Source organism: Chlorocebus sabaeus, chromosome 6 (assembly GCF_047675955.1).
Source record: "Chlorocebus sabaeus isolate Y175 chromosome 6, mChlSab1.0.hap1, whole genome shotgun sequence".
In the NCBI taxonomy this organism is placed as follows: Eukaryota; Metazoa; Chordata; class Mammalia; order Primates; family Cercopithecidae; genus Chlorocebus; species Chlorocebus sabaeus.
The window spans coordinates 2,531,797-2,551,462 of record NC_132909.1 but is presented as its reverse complement, the minus strand read 5'-3'; the positions used below and the strand labels follow the sequence as shown (position 1 = coordinate 2,551,462).

The 19,666-nt window shown below is 44.2% G+C and overlaps 1 protein-coding gene across 2 annotated transcripts in view; it reads right to left on the bottom strand.

Moving 5' to 3' along the window:
- Positions 1 to 18,836, bottom strand: part of NLRP11 (NLR family pyrin domain containing 11) — a 46,140-nt gene extending 27,304 nt beyond the window's left edge. The window contains exons 1-2 of one of the 2 annotated variants that reach the window (XM_038006375.2): positions 18,800 to 18,836; positions 7,976 to 8,316 (exon numbers count right to left, since the gene is read on the bottom strand). In XM_038006375.2, coding sequence (XP_037862303.1) covers positions 7,976 to 8,252 — 277 coding nt within the window. In that variant the 5' untranslated portion in view covers positions 8,253 to 8,316; positions 18,800 to 18,836. Of the gene's footprint in view, positions 1 to 7,975; positions 8,317 to 18,799 lie in introns of those variants that run through there. The other variant, XM_038006376.2, reaches the window with a different exon arrangement.
- Positions 18,837 to 19,666: the final 830 nt, after the last annotated feature.

Genomic DNA, 19,666 nt, shown 5'->3' with positions numbered 1-19,666 from the left:
ATTCACTGGAATAGTTGAATGGCAGATGGCACACACAGAAGAAACGATGAGGGGGCCCCAGCACAGATCAATAGAACTGACCTGACAACCACAGTGGAAAAACAATCACAACCAATCAGACCATCAGGGAACTGTGATACAATATCAAAGGGTGACTATAAAATACAGGTAATTACAGTCCCAAAAGGAGAGGGGATGAGAAGGTGTTCAACATCACGAATCAGAAATGCAAATAAAAATCACGATGAGATATTCCCTTCACACCTGTTAGCATGGATATTATCAAGAAGACAAAAGGTAAGTGTGGGTGAAGATGTGGAGAAAAGGGAAGCCTTGTGCACAGTGTGTGAGGCTGTCAGTCAGAGGAGTCATTACGAAAACTGATATAGAGGTTCCTCAAAAAATTAAAAATAGAACTACCCGATGACCCTGAAGCTCTTTCCTGAGAACGCTTTGTGGTCAGAGAAGCCTGTCAAGGACCTTTGTATTTTCTTTTTTTTTTTTCTTTTTTTTTGAGATGGAGTCTTGCTCTGTCACCCAGGCTGGAGTGCAGTGGCGCGATCTCGGCTCACTGCAAGCTCCGCCTCCCGGGTTCACGCCATTCTGCTGCCTCAGCCTCCCAGTAGCTGGGACTACAGGCTCCCGCCACCACGCCTGGCTAATTTTTCGTACTTTTTTTAGTAGAGATGGGGTTTCACTGTGTTAGCCAGGATGGTCTCGATCTCCTGACCTTGTGATCCGCCCGCCTCGGCCTCCCAAAGTGCTGGGATTACAGGCTTGAGCCACCGCGCCCGGCCGACCTTTGTATTTTCTACAAACTTAGTTCAAAACCTTAAGTTTATTCTTCAGTCCATTTCTCCCTCGTCACTTTTTATGATGAACAAAACCACCATCACCAGGCTGCGTCTTTATTCTCTCCCAAAATCTCCTTATCTTCAAGTTCATAAATGCGCATTTTCTACTGTTATTTCAGGGAACAACCTTGCTAAACTTTCCACCTGTTAAGGTTCCCACCTGATAAAGTCCACTGAAGGTCAAAGGCATGTTGAAAACTTATTAAAATGGTAGAGGATGGCCAGGCGCAGTGGCTCACACCTGTAATCCCAGCACTTTGGGAGGCCAAGGCAGGCAGATCACCTGAGGTCACGAGTTCGAGACCAGCCTGGCCGACATGGTGAAACACCGTCTATACTGAAAATAGAAAAATTAGCCCAGCATGGTGGCAGGCACCTGTAATCCCAGCTACTCAGGAGGCCGAGACAGAAGAATCACTTGAACCCAGGAGGCGGAGGTTGCAGTGAGCCGAGATTGTACCACTGTACTCCAGTCTAGGAGAAAAAAATTCTAAAAAAGCAGAGGAAAGAAACTATAGGTGAGGTAGTTTCTTGACCTGTAGTTTCCTCTACCCTTTAATTACATGACTTGTAGTTTCTTTCCCCATTGAAAACTTCGAGGCCCATCAGGCATCTACCAATTCCCTGTCCCACATCCAAGGCTCCATTTGAGTTTTTTTTTTTTTTCCCCACTGGGAGCAATCTATGTAAGTACTAAGACCTTTTGTATTTACTACTGCGATATGTGAAGCCATCCCAGAGGAGGTACTGGGTGAAGAAAGTGAAGAAGAGAAACCACATCTGACATTCTCTTAAATATCTGCAATTTGAAGAGAAGTAAACAGAGCAGGTGAACTTGTACCTCCTGAGGAGGTGACAGCACAACCGTCTTGAGAATAAGATCATTGAGAGAAGCAGGAAGGATTTCTATTTTCTCAGGGCACTGGGCAGAGCAGGAGGGGAAGGGCATTGCAATGTCCACGGAATTGAGAATCTCACTGAGTGGACTCAGCCCTGCTATTGACATTTAAAGGGTCTCCATGGAGTACACAGCCATGGTCCCTAGGAAGGATGTCTCTCAAACTCTGGTTCACTTCCCCTGCCATTGACACCCTCAGCAGATAGTGGTAAAAATGTAAAGGGTAACAAGAGATTACAACGTAGCCTAGGAGGCATGTTCAGGAGACTTTACGCCAGACCGGTATCAGTCTGTGGCCTGTTAGGAACTGGGCCCTGCAGCCGATGGTGAGTGGCGGGTGACTGAGCCCTCCTCTATTTACAGCCGCTCCCTATTGCTCACATTACCACCTGGGCTCTGCCTCCTGTTAGATCAGTGGGAGCATTAGATTCTCACAGGAGAGTGAACCCGATTGTGAACTGCACATAGGAGGGATCTAGGTTGCACCCCCCTTATGAGAATCTAATGCCTGATGATCTGTCACTGTCTCCCCTCACCCCCACATGGGACTATCTAGTTGCAGGAAAATGAGCTCATGGCTCCCAGTGATTCTACATCATGGTGAGATATAGAATTATTTCATTGTATATTACAATGTAATAGAAGTATACAATAAATGTAATACATTTGAATTATCCCCAAACCATCCACCCCACCCCTTCTGGTCCATGGAAAAATTGTCTTCCTTGAAACTGGTGCCAAAAAGGTGGGGGACTACTGCTTTACACTATACTAGGACAAGCTATACATTTTGGACACAGTTGTCCTTGATAAGCTTGAGCTAGATAAGAAAAGAGAAGTGAATGACAGGATAACCATGCAACACAAAAATAAAAAATTACTAATTCTGGAAGAAAACACTCAAGGAAGGAAAACAAGTTCACCACCATGTCGAGGTACTTAAAGTATAATTTTAAAAATATCTAAAATATAAAGTGAGGCATGGTTAGAAAAGATGGTGGACCAAAAGCTGGTAGTGTGTACTGCTGCCATGGAGAGAGAATAGAGTGTCAACACCAACTCTTCAATTGGATTATCTAGGACACATGAGATTCATCAAGGAAGCCACACAACCCATGGAGAACAGAAGAATGAGACACGATAGCCAGCAGCCCAGAACTGGAAGGCTCCTGACCACAGGGAGATGGTGGGTGAGCAAGAATCCCCATGGATCATTATTTTACAGTATATATCAAAACATCAAGTTGCACACTTCAAGTGTATGTACTTTTTATTTGCCAATTACATCTCAATAAAGCCAGAAGCGTGTAGGTATGGAAGGAAAAGGTCCAAGAAAATTGTATGGCCTCAAAATAGAGAATATAGACAGAAAGATCAAATTCAGGTTACAGAAAAAATCCTTATAATTATAGAGTATATAAATATGGGTGACAAGTGTTTTAAAAAAAGAGACCATCCTGGCTAATATGGTGAAACCCCATCTCTACTAAAAATACAAAAAAATTAGCTGGGCATGGTGGCAGGTGCCTGTAGTTCCAGCTACTCAGGAGGCTGAGGCAGGAGAATGGCGTGAACCCGGGAGGCGGAGCTTGCAGTGAGCTGAGATCGCGCCACTGCACTCCAGCCTGGGCGACAGAGTGAGACTCTGTCTCAAAAAAAAAAAAAAAAAAAAAAAAAAAAAAGTCACATTGTCAACCTGCTACTACTAATAACCTAGTTCATATTTAGGAGTCTAGTTAAATATTAGTTCTAGTTATATTTTGAAGGTGTGGTTTGAAATGATCTTTTAAAAAGATTTGTCGTAGGTATTTGAGGTTTATAACATGGCGTTATGGATATGTACAGATGGTAAAACAGTTACTGTAGTGGGAGAAGCAAATTAGCATTATCGCAGTTACTTTTGTGTGTGACAAGAACTGCTAAAGGATACTTATTTAACAGAAATCCCTAATACGATTTTATTAACTACTGTCCTCACGTCTTACATTAGATCTCTGGACTTGTTCATTGTACATAACTGCTACTTGTTGGAATGACCAGTTTAATGAATCCTTGTTTCTTGACTTATTAAAATACTGAGCCTGTAGTGCTTTACATTGGAAGGCATATAAAAAGCAGCTTTGCCAGGCTCCATACCTGTTAAACACAGCTGGGGTTCGAATGCCAGTGTAGGCAACTCACGTGTCTGTGCTCTTAACCAAGAGAGTGTCTAAGCAGCATCAGGCAGAGAGATTCTTGGGTTCTTTCCTTTTCCCACCACTGACCCTGCCCAGGAAGCAGTTAACAGAAAGTGTCGCTCGAGGCACTGGCCTGTCACCATCCACACTATGTTGGGCTTATGGCCTCACCCTCAGGAAAACGGAAGGTATCAACCTGAGCAAATTGCAGAGTTCAACAGCTGACTCTTCATCCGAGAAGATCCCCAACTTCAGTGAGTCCCCGGACTCATTGAAGGAAAAAACAGTAACGACGAAAAAAAAAAAAAAAAAGCCAGTTTATCTAAAAGGACTTACCATGTGAAGCTTTTTATAGATCATACCTCTGTTTCAGTATCACTTTTTTTTTTTTTTTTTTTTTTGAGACGGAGTCTCACTCTGTCGCCCAGGCTGGAGTGCAGTGGCGAGATCTTGGCTCACTGCAAACTCTGCCTCCTGGGATCAAGCAATTCTCCTGCCTCGGCCTCCCAAGTAACTGGAACTACAGGCACCCACCACCACGCCTGGCTAGTTTTTTGTATTTTTAGTAGAGATGGGGTTTCACCGTGTTAGCCAGGATGGTCTCTATCTCCTGACCTCGTGATCCGCCTGCCTCGGCCTCCCAAAGTGCTGGGATTACAGGCGTGAGCCACCGCGCCCGGCCTCAGTGTCACTGCTTTATCCATTATAGATTACTTCTTCCATTCCAATTGTCCTCCTATCTAGATATGCTGATATAACTCACTTGTAAAAACCTTGGACGGATACCCATGAAAACTGATAAATCCTTACTCCTTTAGCAGGAACCCCAGAATGGGGATGGCTTAAGATGTTTTTAACCATATCCAAAAATGCTTAGGTGAACATTTGATAAATCAAAATGGGCCTAAGTATAGGATAGAGTGTGACTTTTTTTTTTTTTGGATACAGGGTCTCGCGTTGTCATCCAGGCTAGAGTGCAATGGCGCAATCATGTCTCACCACAGTCTCTGCCTCCCGGGTTCAAGCAGTTGTCTCACTTCAGCCTCCCAACTAGCTGGGATTACAGGCACACGCCACACCCGGCTATTTTTAAATTTTATTTGTAGAGACAGGGTCTCGCCATGTTGGCAAGGCTGGTCTCAAACTCCCAGCCTCAAACAATCCACCTGCCTCGGCCTCCCAAAGTACAAGCGTGAATCACTGCACCTGGCCTGACTATTTTTACACATTTGTATCTGTCTGACTAGAAAGTTCCTGAAGGAGATAGCTATTCACGTTAGGTATAGCTCAAGGTTGTGGGATCCAGGTGACTTTAGTTTCTTTTTCTGTACTTTTTGAATACTGTATGCTATATAATAGATTTTTTCTGGTTGTAAATTTATACGGGAGAAGATGTGAAAAGCAGTTTTCAGCTTTCAAATAAGGTGGGTGAGTGAAGTATGCTAGCCAAGTTTCCCTACTGCTCACCGGATTCTGCCTCAGACTCTGCAGCCTCTCATTTTGGTTTAAATCTGGGACCAAAGCTGGACCTGGTCCACGAGATGGTTTTACTTAAATTTCAAGTCATGTTTAAATTTGAAATAGCTGCCAACCATTAAATGTTAAAAAGAGGCATACACTCCAGATCTCTGGTTTCTCATCACATCAGAAGGGCTGGTAGTCCTGGGGCCTCAGTACCATTTTCAAATATTGACAGCAGTTTAGTAGATGTTCAATCATTTGTTTTAGGCTATGACTGGAGACAACCTGAAATCTTTTTCTCCATATGACCAATTAAGGGACAGTAGTAAACCTGAACATATATTTTACCTAGAGCTGGGCAGCCACTTTGTACATTTTCAGTACCTGCCTGGCTGGTCCCTATGAGTCTTTCTAGATGGCTAGAGAATATACAATGGATAGGCCCAGGCAGAGTGGCTCATGGGGTCAGGAGTTCGAGACCAGTCTGGTCAACATGGTGAAACCCCATCTCTACTAGAAATACAAAAAGTTAGCGGGGTGTGGGGGTGGGTGCCTGTAATCCCAGCTACTCGGGAGGCTGAGGCAGGAGAATTGCTTGAACCCAGGAGGTAGAGGTTGCGGTGAACTGAGATCAGGCCACTGCATTCCAGCCTGGGCAACAGAGCGAGACTCATAAACAATTATATATATTTATATGTGTATATATTTATATATTATATAATTTATATACATATAAAAATATATAAATATAAACATAACTATAAACATATATGTATATATGTATATTTATATAAACATATTTATATATGTATATGTATTTATATAAACATATGTGTATATATTTATATATTTATATAAACATATATAAATATATATTAAGATATAAATATAAATAGATATATAAATAAAATGAATAGAAAAGACATGACAAAAAAGCCTGGTATTTAAGTCAGTTATGTCCAGGCCTGGTGGTGTGTACCTGTCATCCCAGCTACTCGAGAGGCTGAGGCAGGAAGATTCCTCGAGCCCAGGATTCAAGGCTACAGTGAGCTATGATTGCACCACTGCACTCCAGCATGGGCAACAGAGAGCCTGTTTTTTGTTTTTGTTTTTGTTTTTTTGAGACGGAATCTTGCTCTGTCGCCCAGGCTGGAGTGCAATGGTGTGATCTCAGCTCACTGCAACCTCCGCCTCCCAGGTTCCAGGTTCAAGCAATTCTCCTGCCTCAGCCTCCCGAGTAGCTGGGATTACAGGTGCGTGCCACCACGCCCTGTAATTTTTGTATTTTTAGTAGAGATAGGGGTTTCACCACGTTGGTCAGGCTGGTCTCGAACTCCTGACTTCAGGTAATCCACCTGCCTCAACCTCCCAAATACTACTCTGCATGATCCTTACACAGAGCCCCCTACATTTCTACAGCTGGATCTTATGGTTCTAGGACAGAGCTCCATGCTGGGAAATCTGCTCTAGCTAAGTACTTTGAGTCTAATCCTTTGGCTGGCTACTTTCATATAAGCTGGTTAGCATAATAGAAAATAAAGGTAGAATCAGAAAGCCACAAGATAGAACACGACCCTCATCCAATCCATCCCTGGTCCTCACATGACTTCCAGTTCTGAAGACAGGTTCTCTGGGGATGGAAAAGTCACATACCAAAACCACCAAGCTAAACAATTCCATCAGCAAGTAGACTAAGGACACGAATAGACGCTTCTCAAAAGAAGATACACAAATAGCCAATATCTGATAGTCCTTGAAAAATGAATATGAAAAAATTGCTCAACATCACTAATGATCAAGGAAATGCAAATCAAAACCACAATGCAATCCCACCTTACTCCTGCAAGAATGGCCATGATAAAAAAAAAAGATAGATGTTGGTGTGGACGTGGTAAAAGGGAACACTTTTACACTGCTGGTGGGAATGTCAACTGCTATGAAAACCAGTGTGGACATTCCTTAAAGAACTAAAAGGAAAACTAACCATTTGATCCAGTAATCCTACTACTGAGTATCTACCCAGAGGAAAAGAAGTCATTATACAAGAAAGACATGTGCACACACACTTATAGTGGCACAATTCGCGATTGCAAAAACATGGAACCAGCCCAAATGTCCATCAATCAGCAAGTGGATAAAGAAATTGTGAACACACACACACACACACACACACTACTCAGTGATAAAAAGAAATGAAATAATGGCATTTGCAGCAACCTGGATGGGATTGGAGACCATTATTCTAAGTGAAGTAACTCAGGAATGGAAAACCAAATATTGTATGTTCTTATAAGTGGGAGCTAAGTTAAGAGGATGCAAAGGCATAAGAATGATACATTGGACTGCAGGGACTCAGCGGGAAGTGTGAGAGGGAGGTGAGGGATAAAAGACTACACACTGGGGACAGTGTGCACCGATCGGGGGGTGGGGGCACCAAAATTTTAGAAATCACCACTAAAGAACTTACTCATGTAATCCAATACCACCTGTTTCCCAAAAACCTATTAAAAAAAAAAAAAGGCCCAACACCCAGCTTCCTGTGAAGTGCCCCGATTTCTACCCACCCTTCTCATGACCCCACTCACGGTTTCGCCTGCCAATGATCTTCATGCAATGATCTTCCTTACGCATCATTAGAAATATGCTGTATAGCATATTCCATATATGCTGCCCCTCATAAGAGATTGGCAACAAGTTAGCCAGTTCTTCTTTTGTCGCCCTTAAATTAATCAGTGGGACCTGTGGCAGTTTGAAATCCAGAATCTTGCGTGCCAGATACTTCTTAAAACTCTGAAATTCCTTGTCACTGAGATTCTCCAGATACCACAGCAGGTCAAAGTCAGTAGAATTCGATTCTGCCATCTTGCTTCTCCAGGGAAGACAGACTTCAGAGAGAAGGGATTTTGAGGCACCAGAAATAGGAGATCTAAAAAACAGATGTGGAATCAGACAATCAAACCACACAGTAATGCCAATTCATCCAAAGCTGATATCCTAGAAAATTCCTGTGGTGTGATAGAAGCTCCTTTCTGATAGATCATCAATGATAGGTCTGAACTCTTTCTGTCTGGGTCAATGGCCTTGTCAATCGATCTTGGTAAATTTCTAGGTTCTGTTAAGATGGAATATCAGTTGTGTTAAAAGGCAACATTCTTACGGTAAAAGTTATCCCTGATTAGCAAATAGCATATTGGTTGAGAATCGAGTATCATATAGGAATGTTGGAGGGGAAGTGTTTCTTTTGAAATTGTCACCCCTGTGTAGATTAGAAATCTATGCTTATGGTCTGTTACAAGATAGGCTGTTGTATATGAAACTCCTCTATGCTAGAATAATCTGTATAGCAATCGGCTGTATTTACAATGACTGTATTCCTTGGAGGTATGTCATTGATACAAATAAGGACTCCTAATGAAGAGGCAACTGTTATAATAAGCAAATAGGCTGTTTGTGGTCTTGTATGCTGCTGAAAAGAAAACTAAGTTACGATGTACTCTGTTCTGTCTCGTTACTATATAAATGAGCCAAAGACAGTCCCTAGGTTATTTTTTTCACTCTAGGCTGAAACCTGTTAGTGCATAAAGCCCACTGGCTTCAAACTGTTTTTATACATCCAATTGTTTCAAACACAGCCCAAATAAGCAGATGTTCAGTCATGTAGACCCTGCCTGCTTTGCATACCTCACAGAACTGCTCCCAGGGTCTGCCAGCAATAGGTGAGTCCCCAGGGTCAAGATGACTGTGAGGTGCTCCTGCCCTTTGGAGCTCTCGGACCCAGGAGATGCTCCTCCCCAGTGTACTGAGTGGTATCGCCTACACACACACCACACACACCACACACACACACACGACACACACGACACACACCACACACACACCACACACACCACACACACACCACACACACCACACACACCACACACACGACACATACACACATACACACATACACACCACACACACACACCACACACACACACATACACACCACACACACCACACACACCACACACACCACACACACCACACACACGACACATACACACATACACACCACACACACCACACACACAGACACACCACACACACCACACACACCACACACACCACACACACGACACATACACACATACACACACATACCACACACACAGACACACCACACACACAGACACACCACACACACCACACACACCACACACACCACACACACACACCACACACACCACACACACCACACACACCACACACACCACACACACACCACACACACACCACACACCACACACACACCACACACCACACACACCACACACACCACACACACACACATACACACCACACACACCACACACACCACACACACCACACACACACACACCACACACACCACACACACCACACACACGACACACACACACATACACACCACACACACCACACACACACACACCACACACAGACACACCACACACACCACACACACCACACACACCACACACACGACACATACACACATACACACATACACACCACACACACACACACACCACACACACAGACACACCACACACACCACACACCACACACACCACACACACCACACACACCACACACACCACACATACACACCACACACCACACACACACCACACACAGACACAACACACACACCACACACACCACACACACCACACACACCACACACACGACACATACACACACGACACATACACACATACACACCACACACACACCACACACCACACGTACACACCACACACACCACACACCACACACACACCACACACACCACACACCACACACACACCACACACACCACACACCACACACACCACACACACCACACACACGACACATACACACATACACACATACACACCACACACACACCACACACCACACGTACACACCACACACCCCACACACACCCCACACACACCCCACACCCACACACCCCACACACACACACCCCACACACACACCCCACACACACACACCCCACACACACACACCCCACACACACACCCCACACACACACCCCACACACACACACACCCCACACACACACACACCCCACACACACACACACCCCACACACACCCCCCACACACCCCCCACACACACCCCCCACACACACCCCCCCCACACCCCCCCCACACACCCCCCCCACACACACACCCCACACACACACACCCCACACACACACACCACACACCCCCCACACACGCGCACCCCCCACACACGCGCACCCCACACACACGCGCACCCCACACACATGCGCACCCCACACACACGCGCACCCCACACACACACCCCCCCACACCCCCCCCACACCCCCCACACACCCCCCATACACCGCATACACACCGCACACACACCGCGCACACACACACACACCAGACACACACAGACACACACAGACACTCACCACACACCACACACCGACACACACACCACACACAGACACACACAGGTCGCCTCTCCAATTCTACCCCACCTCTGCAGGGGTTCCCCATCTTCCTCTCCTTCTGAGTAGGGACCCACACACTGTAGTCCCTGGACAGGCTGGGGACATGCCCCACACACAACCTGTGAAAACGCCACCCAAAAAAGCGTGTGTGCAACTGCCACCTTTGGTTCTCTTTTCCCTTGACCAATTTCCAAACCCTGTGAGCCTCCAAACTACACCGGTAAGTTTCAGTGTCAGTCTAATCCGGATATCATTACACTCAGTCATGAGAAGTTGAGATTGCAGAGTTGTGACTGAAGAATCCATCCCAGAGCCTTGACCCAACACCGTCAAGGCACTCAGTTGATGACGAAGGCGGAGAAAGAAGATCTGATCAGATATGAGTGGATGTGGATTGGCCAACGTCTCCATGGGTTTACGGCAAATGCTTTGACGCAGAGAACAAGGGATAAATAGTCCCTTTGGGGGAGTAAATGCCTGTTGGAGAATGGCAGGTAACTTCGAGGCTAGACTGCTCGATCTCCAACCACGAAATAAACCTAACTATATACTCAACCGTCACTAGGTTGTTGGACATAAAGAAACCGCCGGCGAAGCTGATAAGATGTACCAAATACAAGACAGAGAGTCAGTGGCATTGCAGACACACTCAACAGTGATGCCTACCTGAAGGGCAGAAGTAGGCACAGTAAGCTTGCAGACCTCACATACCGGGTACCGTGTTCGAGGATAGAGCCACTGGGTTGGATTGGACTCCACCGTGGCCATGAAGTACCTGGTAAGATACTCATGATCCCCCAATAAAGGGGTAAAAACATGAGCCTACTAACACGTACCTATGGTACCTGAGTTTTGCAGCAGTGCTATGCAAATCCCCAGTGCCCAACAAGGTTGACACCATCATTCCGGAACATTTTCATTTCCCCTAAGGGAGGGCCTGTAACTAGTAAGCAGTCACTCCCTGTTTCCCTCTCCTCCCCTAAAGGAGCTTTTAAATGCATGGTCGAGCTGGCAGAAAAAAATAAGGAAGTCAATGAGTTTCAGAAGGTAGACATGCACCCAGGGAGTTGCTTTAATGTTCGGTCAGGTGAAGTCGAGCAAACTTTGGCAGCCCAGAGCTCAGTTTTAAGAAATCGTATACAATTTTAGGGCAACCCTGGGGCGCACTGAGGTGGGAGGACAGATGAAAGGCCACCACTCGGTGGCAGGGGAGAGACAAATGAGAAGGTTAACTAGAAAATCCCGCTGAACAGAGGGTGGTGTGGAATTCTTACTCTGCTCAGTATCGGGTCTGAGGAGGAAAGGTGAAACAATGGCACCCTTTGAGTTCCTAAACCTGAGCTGGACTTCGGAGAGTCATCATTCCATAGCTTTTCGTCTCATGTTTGTTTTTGTATTCTGGACCTAAATGCACAAACATGCTAAGAAATCTTTCCTAAAACTTCATTTTTCAGAAATGTATTAATCTCAACTCTGAAAAAAAAAAAAACGTTACATGAATAAAATGGAACATGAAGCCATAAAGACTGGTCCTAGGTCTGTATTTGCTGGACCCAGAAAGATATTTATAATACACTATTAAGAGGAAAAGCAATGAATGGGACAGTTACCCTGACATATGTACATACAGGCATCATGTCAGCTGAAGCCAGGATTTCAGGGTATACAGAAGAGTGTTAACATGACGGGTCTGAGACTGCTGTCTTTAGGATCCGCCTGCTGCATTGGCCATTGGCTAGAATCTGGAACTTGGATGTGGAGGGCGCCCTCCACCCCCATTCCCAGAGCTGATAAGAGTAGTTCACACGCCTGTATGGTTTATACAGACAACGTGGCTTATGCTAAAGCTTTGCTGTCCTTCTAGAAGCCTGGAAGCTTGCATTTTCCTTCCATCTAAGCAGTGAGCCAATTTTCTCAGCACCATTTAATGCATGTTTTGGAATATGCTAGGGAGAGGATGCCTATGTGACCAGTTCTCTCTCTCTCTCTCTCTCACACACACACACACACACCCGAGCACTGAGTTTGTAATGATCTTCCACAGCAGACAACATCTCGTGTGTTTTTCACCACTTGCTGCTGGGGGAATTCCACATGACCTGAGTGACTCTGCTGGGAGAGGACACTAGGGAGCCTGGTTTCCTCTGGATTTTGTCCCATGTGCCTCTTCGCTTTGCCAGTTCTGCTTTGTAGCCCTCATTGTAATAAGTCACAGTTGTGAGCAGGACTGTGCCAAGTCCCAAATCATCCCATCTAACCCAACTAGGGGATGGCATTCAACACCTGACATATAGGGTAACAGGAAATAACCTCACAACATTGAATGACGTCCTCCTAAACTCACATGACCATCTTTTACCTTGCAGCAGGCAGTCCCATTAACATTGTTAGTTATGGGAGATTTGCTTTCAGGTCTAATTACTCCCTTAAATTGAAGTGTCCATCAGGGCAGGACCACTGTTTCTCTTTCTCCCCAGTGTTCTCAGCCTCTGCATCCATAATTGACCCTTAGCATATTTGCTAAAGGTCAGTTCTTTTCATGCTCATATGGTTAACAAGATTGCCTTAGTTGGCCGGGCACAGTGGCTTACACCTGTAAACCCAGCACTTTGGGAGGCTGAGGCGGGCAGATCACCTGAGGTCAGGAGTTCGAGACCAGCCGAGCCATCATGATGAAACCCCATCTCTACTAAAATTACAAAAAATTAGCCAAGCATGGTGGTGGTGGGCACCTATAATCCCAGCTATTTGGGAGGCTGAGACAGGAGAACCACTTGAACCTGGGAGGCAGAGGTTGCTGTGAGCTGAGATCGTGCCACTGCACCCCAGCCTGAGAAACAGAGCAAGACTGTCTCAAAAAGAAATAAAAGATTGCCTTAATAGTCTCAGTGGAATTTCTCTTCTCTCTCACCCTGAAATGATATCTTTATGTCATGACTGAAGAGGTCAAAGAAAAATTTTGGAACTGAGGCTTAGAATTTTATCAGACTGCAAAATTAATAATTATGTCAATTAAAGTAGACCTGTATTTCTTATGGAGAATACTTATTGCAACAAATTTTAAATCCCATGAGAGCTGCTATGTGTGCACATGTGTAAGGCCACTGCAACCCCAATTAAGTATGTCATAATTATGGTATCACAAATCCACAGATATGAAATATGCATTAAATGGTGCTGAGAAAATGGGCTCACTGCCTAGATGGAAGGAAAATGCAAGCTTTCCATCACTATGCAAACAAAATTCAGTAAGTAAGATTGGGTTGTATTTTTTAAGGTATGATTGGGACTTAATATTTAATTAAGAAATATGTAATCATGCCCCTGTTTCTGATTTTAAACTTATAGAATAAAGAATGTTCCACAAGCTTTATGTGTCATGACTCTGGGGCTTAACGAAAACAGATGTGTGTCTGACCTTTGAAGAAAAACATGTAGACAGAATCAAGGGATGAAGATAACGTAGAAAAAGAGACAAGGCTTTAAAGTTACTGGTTTAAGAACTCGATTCACGATCATTGAGGAAATATCAATTAGATATAAAACTTGAAGAGACAAGAAGTTACAAATGACTAACACGTGTGTATACAATAGTGGCACCTTGGAGTTCAGTCAACAGCAACTTCCAGCAATCAATTTAAAAAGCATTGCACTGTGGTCAGATGAGGGTATGAAATGTTGGTGTAAAACAGTGTTTTGCCTTTTGGGAAAAGTAATAGGAGCTTTTAATACACATTGACTCAACATTGCTTTTTTTTTTTTTGAGGAACCTATGAAGCAGAGTCACTAGGCATAAAGCTCATGGAAAACTCTTTAAATTTTCCTATATAATAGTGTAAAATCAGAAACACCTGAAGCCTGATAAGGGCATGATTAAATATTTCTGGTGCACTATTATGTATTATCAACCCACTTAAAATCATTCTTTAGGGCGGGCACGGCGGCTCACGCCTGTAATCCCAGCACTTTGGGAGGCCAAGGCAGGAGGATCACAAGGTCAAGAGAACGAGACCATCCTGGCTAACACAGTGAAGCCCTGTCTCTACTAAAAATCCAAACAATTAGCTGGGCGGGGTGGCACGTGCCTGTCGTCCCAGCTACTCGGGAGGCATGAGGCAGGAGAATCGCTCGAATCCCAGAGGTGGAGGTTGCAGTGAGCCGAGATTGTGCCACTGCACTCCAGCCTGGGCGACAGAGCGAGACTCCATTGCAAAAAAAAAATAAATAAAAATAAATATCATAATTTAAAGAACACAAGGAAAAAGCTCATACAACAGTGTTTAGAGAAGTGTGAACTGTTTGAGTCTAAAGGTAACTCCACTTTCTTAAACATATTACAGGGAAATACAATCGACTCCTGAACTCAGAAGTCAGTGGTACCAGCCCCTAGGCAGCCAAAAATCCATGTATAACTTTTGACTTCCAACACTGATAGGCAACTATTGACCAGAAGCCTTATCAACGAAGTCAATTAACACAGAAGTAGACGAACATCTGTATTGTATGCGTTCACGACATATCTGACTTTAATTTTTTAAGTATTTCTAGGCTGTCTGGTTCATCCACAAGTTGTCATACGTCTCCCCCAAAATTCTCCAATATATTTATTTTTGAAACTTCATGTACAAATGGACCCATGCAGTTCAAACCTGTGTTGTTCACAGGTCTACTGTGAATCTGTTAAACACATTTGTGTGACACAAGTGTTTTCTTCTTTTAAATCTTGTGTTGGTGTTTTTCCCCCCTAAGCGAACACAAGTAGATTAGGGATTAATAAGTTAAGCCTCACCAAGTCCAACCCTTCCCCAAATTCTTCCCTCCTTTGACTTCTATTTCACCATTGCCTTTCTTTGAGCCCTGTCCTTGTAACTGAGACTTATTCTGAGAGACTTCTGAGTTCAGGAGTCAACTGTATTTCCTTCTAGTGATACGTTTGTCTAAGAAAGTGGAGATACCTTGAGATGCAAACAGTCCGTATTTCCCTAAACACTGTTGTATGAGCTTTGTGTTCTTTAAAGTATGATTTTTAAGTGGGTTGGTAATAATGCACCAGAAATATTTAATCATACCCCTTCTCAGTCTTCAGGTGTTTCTAATTTTATACCATGACCTAGGATAATTCAAGGAGAATTCCAAAGCTTTATGCCTAGTGATGGCTTCATAGCTTCCTAAAAAAAAAAAAAAAAAAAAAGCAATGTTGAATCAGTGTGTGTTAAAAGCTTTCATTACTTACTTTTCCCGAAGAGCAAAACACTGTTTACACCAACATTTCCTACACTCATCTGACCACACTGCAATGCTTTTTAAGTTCATTGCTGGAATTTGCTGTTGACTGAGCTATAAGGTGCCAACTGCACTATGAGGTAAGCTCCAACACCTGTACAAAAGCTGCCATAACAGCATTGCACGTCCCGAGTCGGCGTTGCATCAGAATAGCTGATCACCGCACAGCTGGACACTTCAAGCACCTTTAACCAGACCTTCTCAAGCACTGAGACACAAGGGAATCACCTGGGGAGTCCTCAAAAACCCCAGTGTCCGGAAATATAGACACTGATTAAATTAGAGACTTTGGAGGTTGGGCCCAGGAATCAGTGGATTGTTTCAGTCCCCACTGTAAATTCAGCACTCAAAGTTAAGAATCAATTTGTAAACTAAAAATAACATGTTAAGACCCCCCCGCCCCCACCCAACCAACTGAATGGACCTCCTCCCTCCTGGCCAAGGGGACCTGAGAGATACTTGAAAAACAGAATTATTGACCATGGCAGGAAGGGAGGTCAAACTTCCTCCCATCTCTTTCCTTTCATAGCCGGCACAACTCATGGGCATTAACATTAAAATAGAGCTCAGGGCCAGGTGCGGGCGCTCATACCTGTAATCCCAGCACTTTAACAGGTCAGGAGTTCGAGACCAGCCTGGCTAATATGGCAAAACTCCATCTCTACTAAAAATACAAAAATTAGCCAGATATGGTGGCGTGTGCCTGTCATCCCTGCTATTTGGGAGTTTGAGGTGGGAGAATCGCTTGAACCCGGGAGGCAGAGGTTGCAGTGAGCCGAGATTGCGCCACTGCACTCCAGCCTGGGAGACACAGCGAGACTCCATCTCAAAATAAAATAAAATAAAATAGAGTGCAGAAGATGGACAGAATAGATTCTTTGTGGCAATAAGATACCAGATTATAAACAAGACCTAAGGCAATGCCAGGCAAAGATTAAGTCTTTCTCATGTGAAAAAAATCTCATGAAATGGCTAAGAAGAGAAAGACAAGAAAAACACCTAGTGTAATGTGGCTTATGTTCCAGCCTGACTCTGGTATCACATCACATGACAGACAGCAGCCCATCCCCCTGCCCCAGCTGAAGCATTGCTTTCTACTGACTCCAAGTCTCTGGACAAAGCTTAACTCTTTCAACCAATTGCCAACGAAAGAATTCCTGAACCCCCCCCCCCACTTGTAAGCTCCCACTTCGAGACATCCCACCTTTTCGGGCCAAACCAATGTACAACCTCCATTTATTGATTTATGACGTTGCCTGTAACTTCTGCTTCCCCCAAACATACACAAATACTTGTGACCTGACTGCCTGGGGACTACCTCCTCAAGGCTTCCTGTGTGCGCGTTTTTCCCTGGGCCACGGTCACTCACGTTGGCTCAGAATCAACCTCTTTAAAGTATTTTACAGAGTTTGGTTTTTCTGTTAACAAATCAATACCTTAGAGTTGAGCATTCTTGAAAGCAGGGAAGCTACCTGAGTGCTTAAAGTATCCTTTCCTCCCGCCATTTGCAGCCACATGGGTGGAACTGGAGATCATGATGTTAAGTGAAGTAAGCCAGGCACAGAAAAAAAAATGTCGTGTGTTCCCACTCATGTGAAAGCTAAAAACGTTGATCTCAAGAAGGTAGAAAGTGGAGATAGTTACCAGAGGCTGGAAAGGATGTGAGGATGCAAAAGAAGTTGGTTAATAGGCACAAACATGCAGTCAGATAGCAGGAATAAGTTCTAATGTTTGTTAACAGAGAAGGCTGACTATGGTGAAGAATGTATTATTTATTTCAGAATTACTAGACAGAAATTGAAATGTTTCCAACACATGGAAATAATACTTGAGGTGATGGATATTCTAAATACCCTGACTTGATCATTACACATACTATGCCTGTAACATCACATGTACCCCATAAATATTATGTATCAATTTACATTTAAAAAAATTCTTGGCCAGGCCTGGTGGCTCACGCCTGTAATCCCAGCACTTTGCGAGGTTGAGGTGGGCAGATCATGAGGTCAGGAGATCAAGACCAACCTGGCTAACATAGTGAAACGCTATCTTTATTAAAAATACAAAAAATTAGCCAGGCGTGGTGGCAGGCGCCTGTAGTCCCAGCTACTCAGGAGGCTGAGGAGGAGAATGGTGTGAACCCAGGAGGTGGAGCTTGCAGTGAGCCGAGATTGTGCCACTGCACTCCAGCCTGGGCGACAGAGCGAGAATCTGTCTCAAAGTAAATAAAAAATAATAAATAAAATAAAAACATTCTTTTTGTCTCTAACACTTTATACATCACATGGAAGAATGGCATCTATAAGGCTACGATGATGAGTTAGCTACGTTTAACCACTCCACCCACAATGCACACACACTTCAGAACATCATGCTGCACACAATACATGCAATTTTATCTGTCACCTTAAATAAGTTTGCAAAAAAAAAAAAAGGCATGACACAAGTTCACCCATGTGAACTTGAAATAGGTAAAACAGTTTGGCCTGCCCTTAGTAACTTTAGTCATTGTATTCCCCCACCGTATTATTTCCAGCTTCTAACCAAAAAGAAAGCTAAAGAACCAATGTAACGTCATAAATAAAACCTTAAAATTCAAAGAAGCAAATCGGCCAGAAAGGTAACTCACCAACCCTGCCACCAGGTCTCCTTGGTTGGTCGAAAGCAAACAAGCCAGGAAATGGGAAGAAAAAGGCAGTGCCTGCCCTGTGATTAGCCAGCTGATTCCTCTCTTGATTGGCCAAGGTGGGTTCTTGATGACCTTCACGATGGAGGGGGAATACTCCTGCACCTGCGTGTTCCTGCCTCAGATGCTCCAGTTGTCTTCCTCCACCCAGGACTAAACAGGGTCTGCTGATTAGAAGACAGTGCAGGCCCCGTTTATGATGTTGGAGCTCATGGAGCATCTGACCAAGAACCTCCGAAACAATTGATTTAGGCAGTGGCAGGGGGAAAGAAGTTCTCCACCGATAGTCTCCATTTTGGATAACCATCTACACAATAAGCTCCATGAGGGGAATACGCTGTTTAGTCTACACCACCACCTGGCAAGGATCCTTTCAAATCTGAGGGAGGCCATAAATATTTGTGGAATGAATGCAACCAAAGGGATGTTTAACAGGTGATAGAATTTGCAGAGACACTTCCCAGATCCTCCACCCAGGGAGCCCGGCTTGGCGGCCTATTGGAATCACCTGGAGGCCTTTAATGATTGACTGAAAACTCACTGCCATGTGCAGGTATCTGCTTTGGTCAGGAGGGAGAATGCTCTGGGTATGACTGATCAATATAGCTCCTCATATTGAACAGATTAAAGAAAAACAGGGGCATCTTCATAGGTGCGAAAGGGGAAATATAAAAGAGTCTATATCTCTTCATGCTTTTAGAGGTATCTTTGTAAATTAGGAAATGAAAGAATTTCCTTCACCCAATAAAGCATTCCAAACAAGCAAAAGCCACCAAAAATCTCATAATGGATGGGAAAATGATGAAAGAA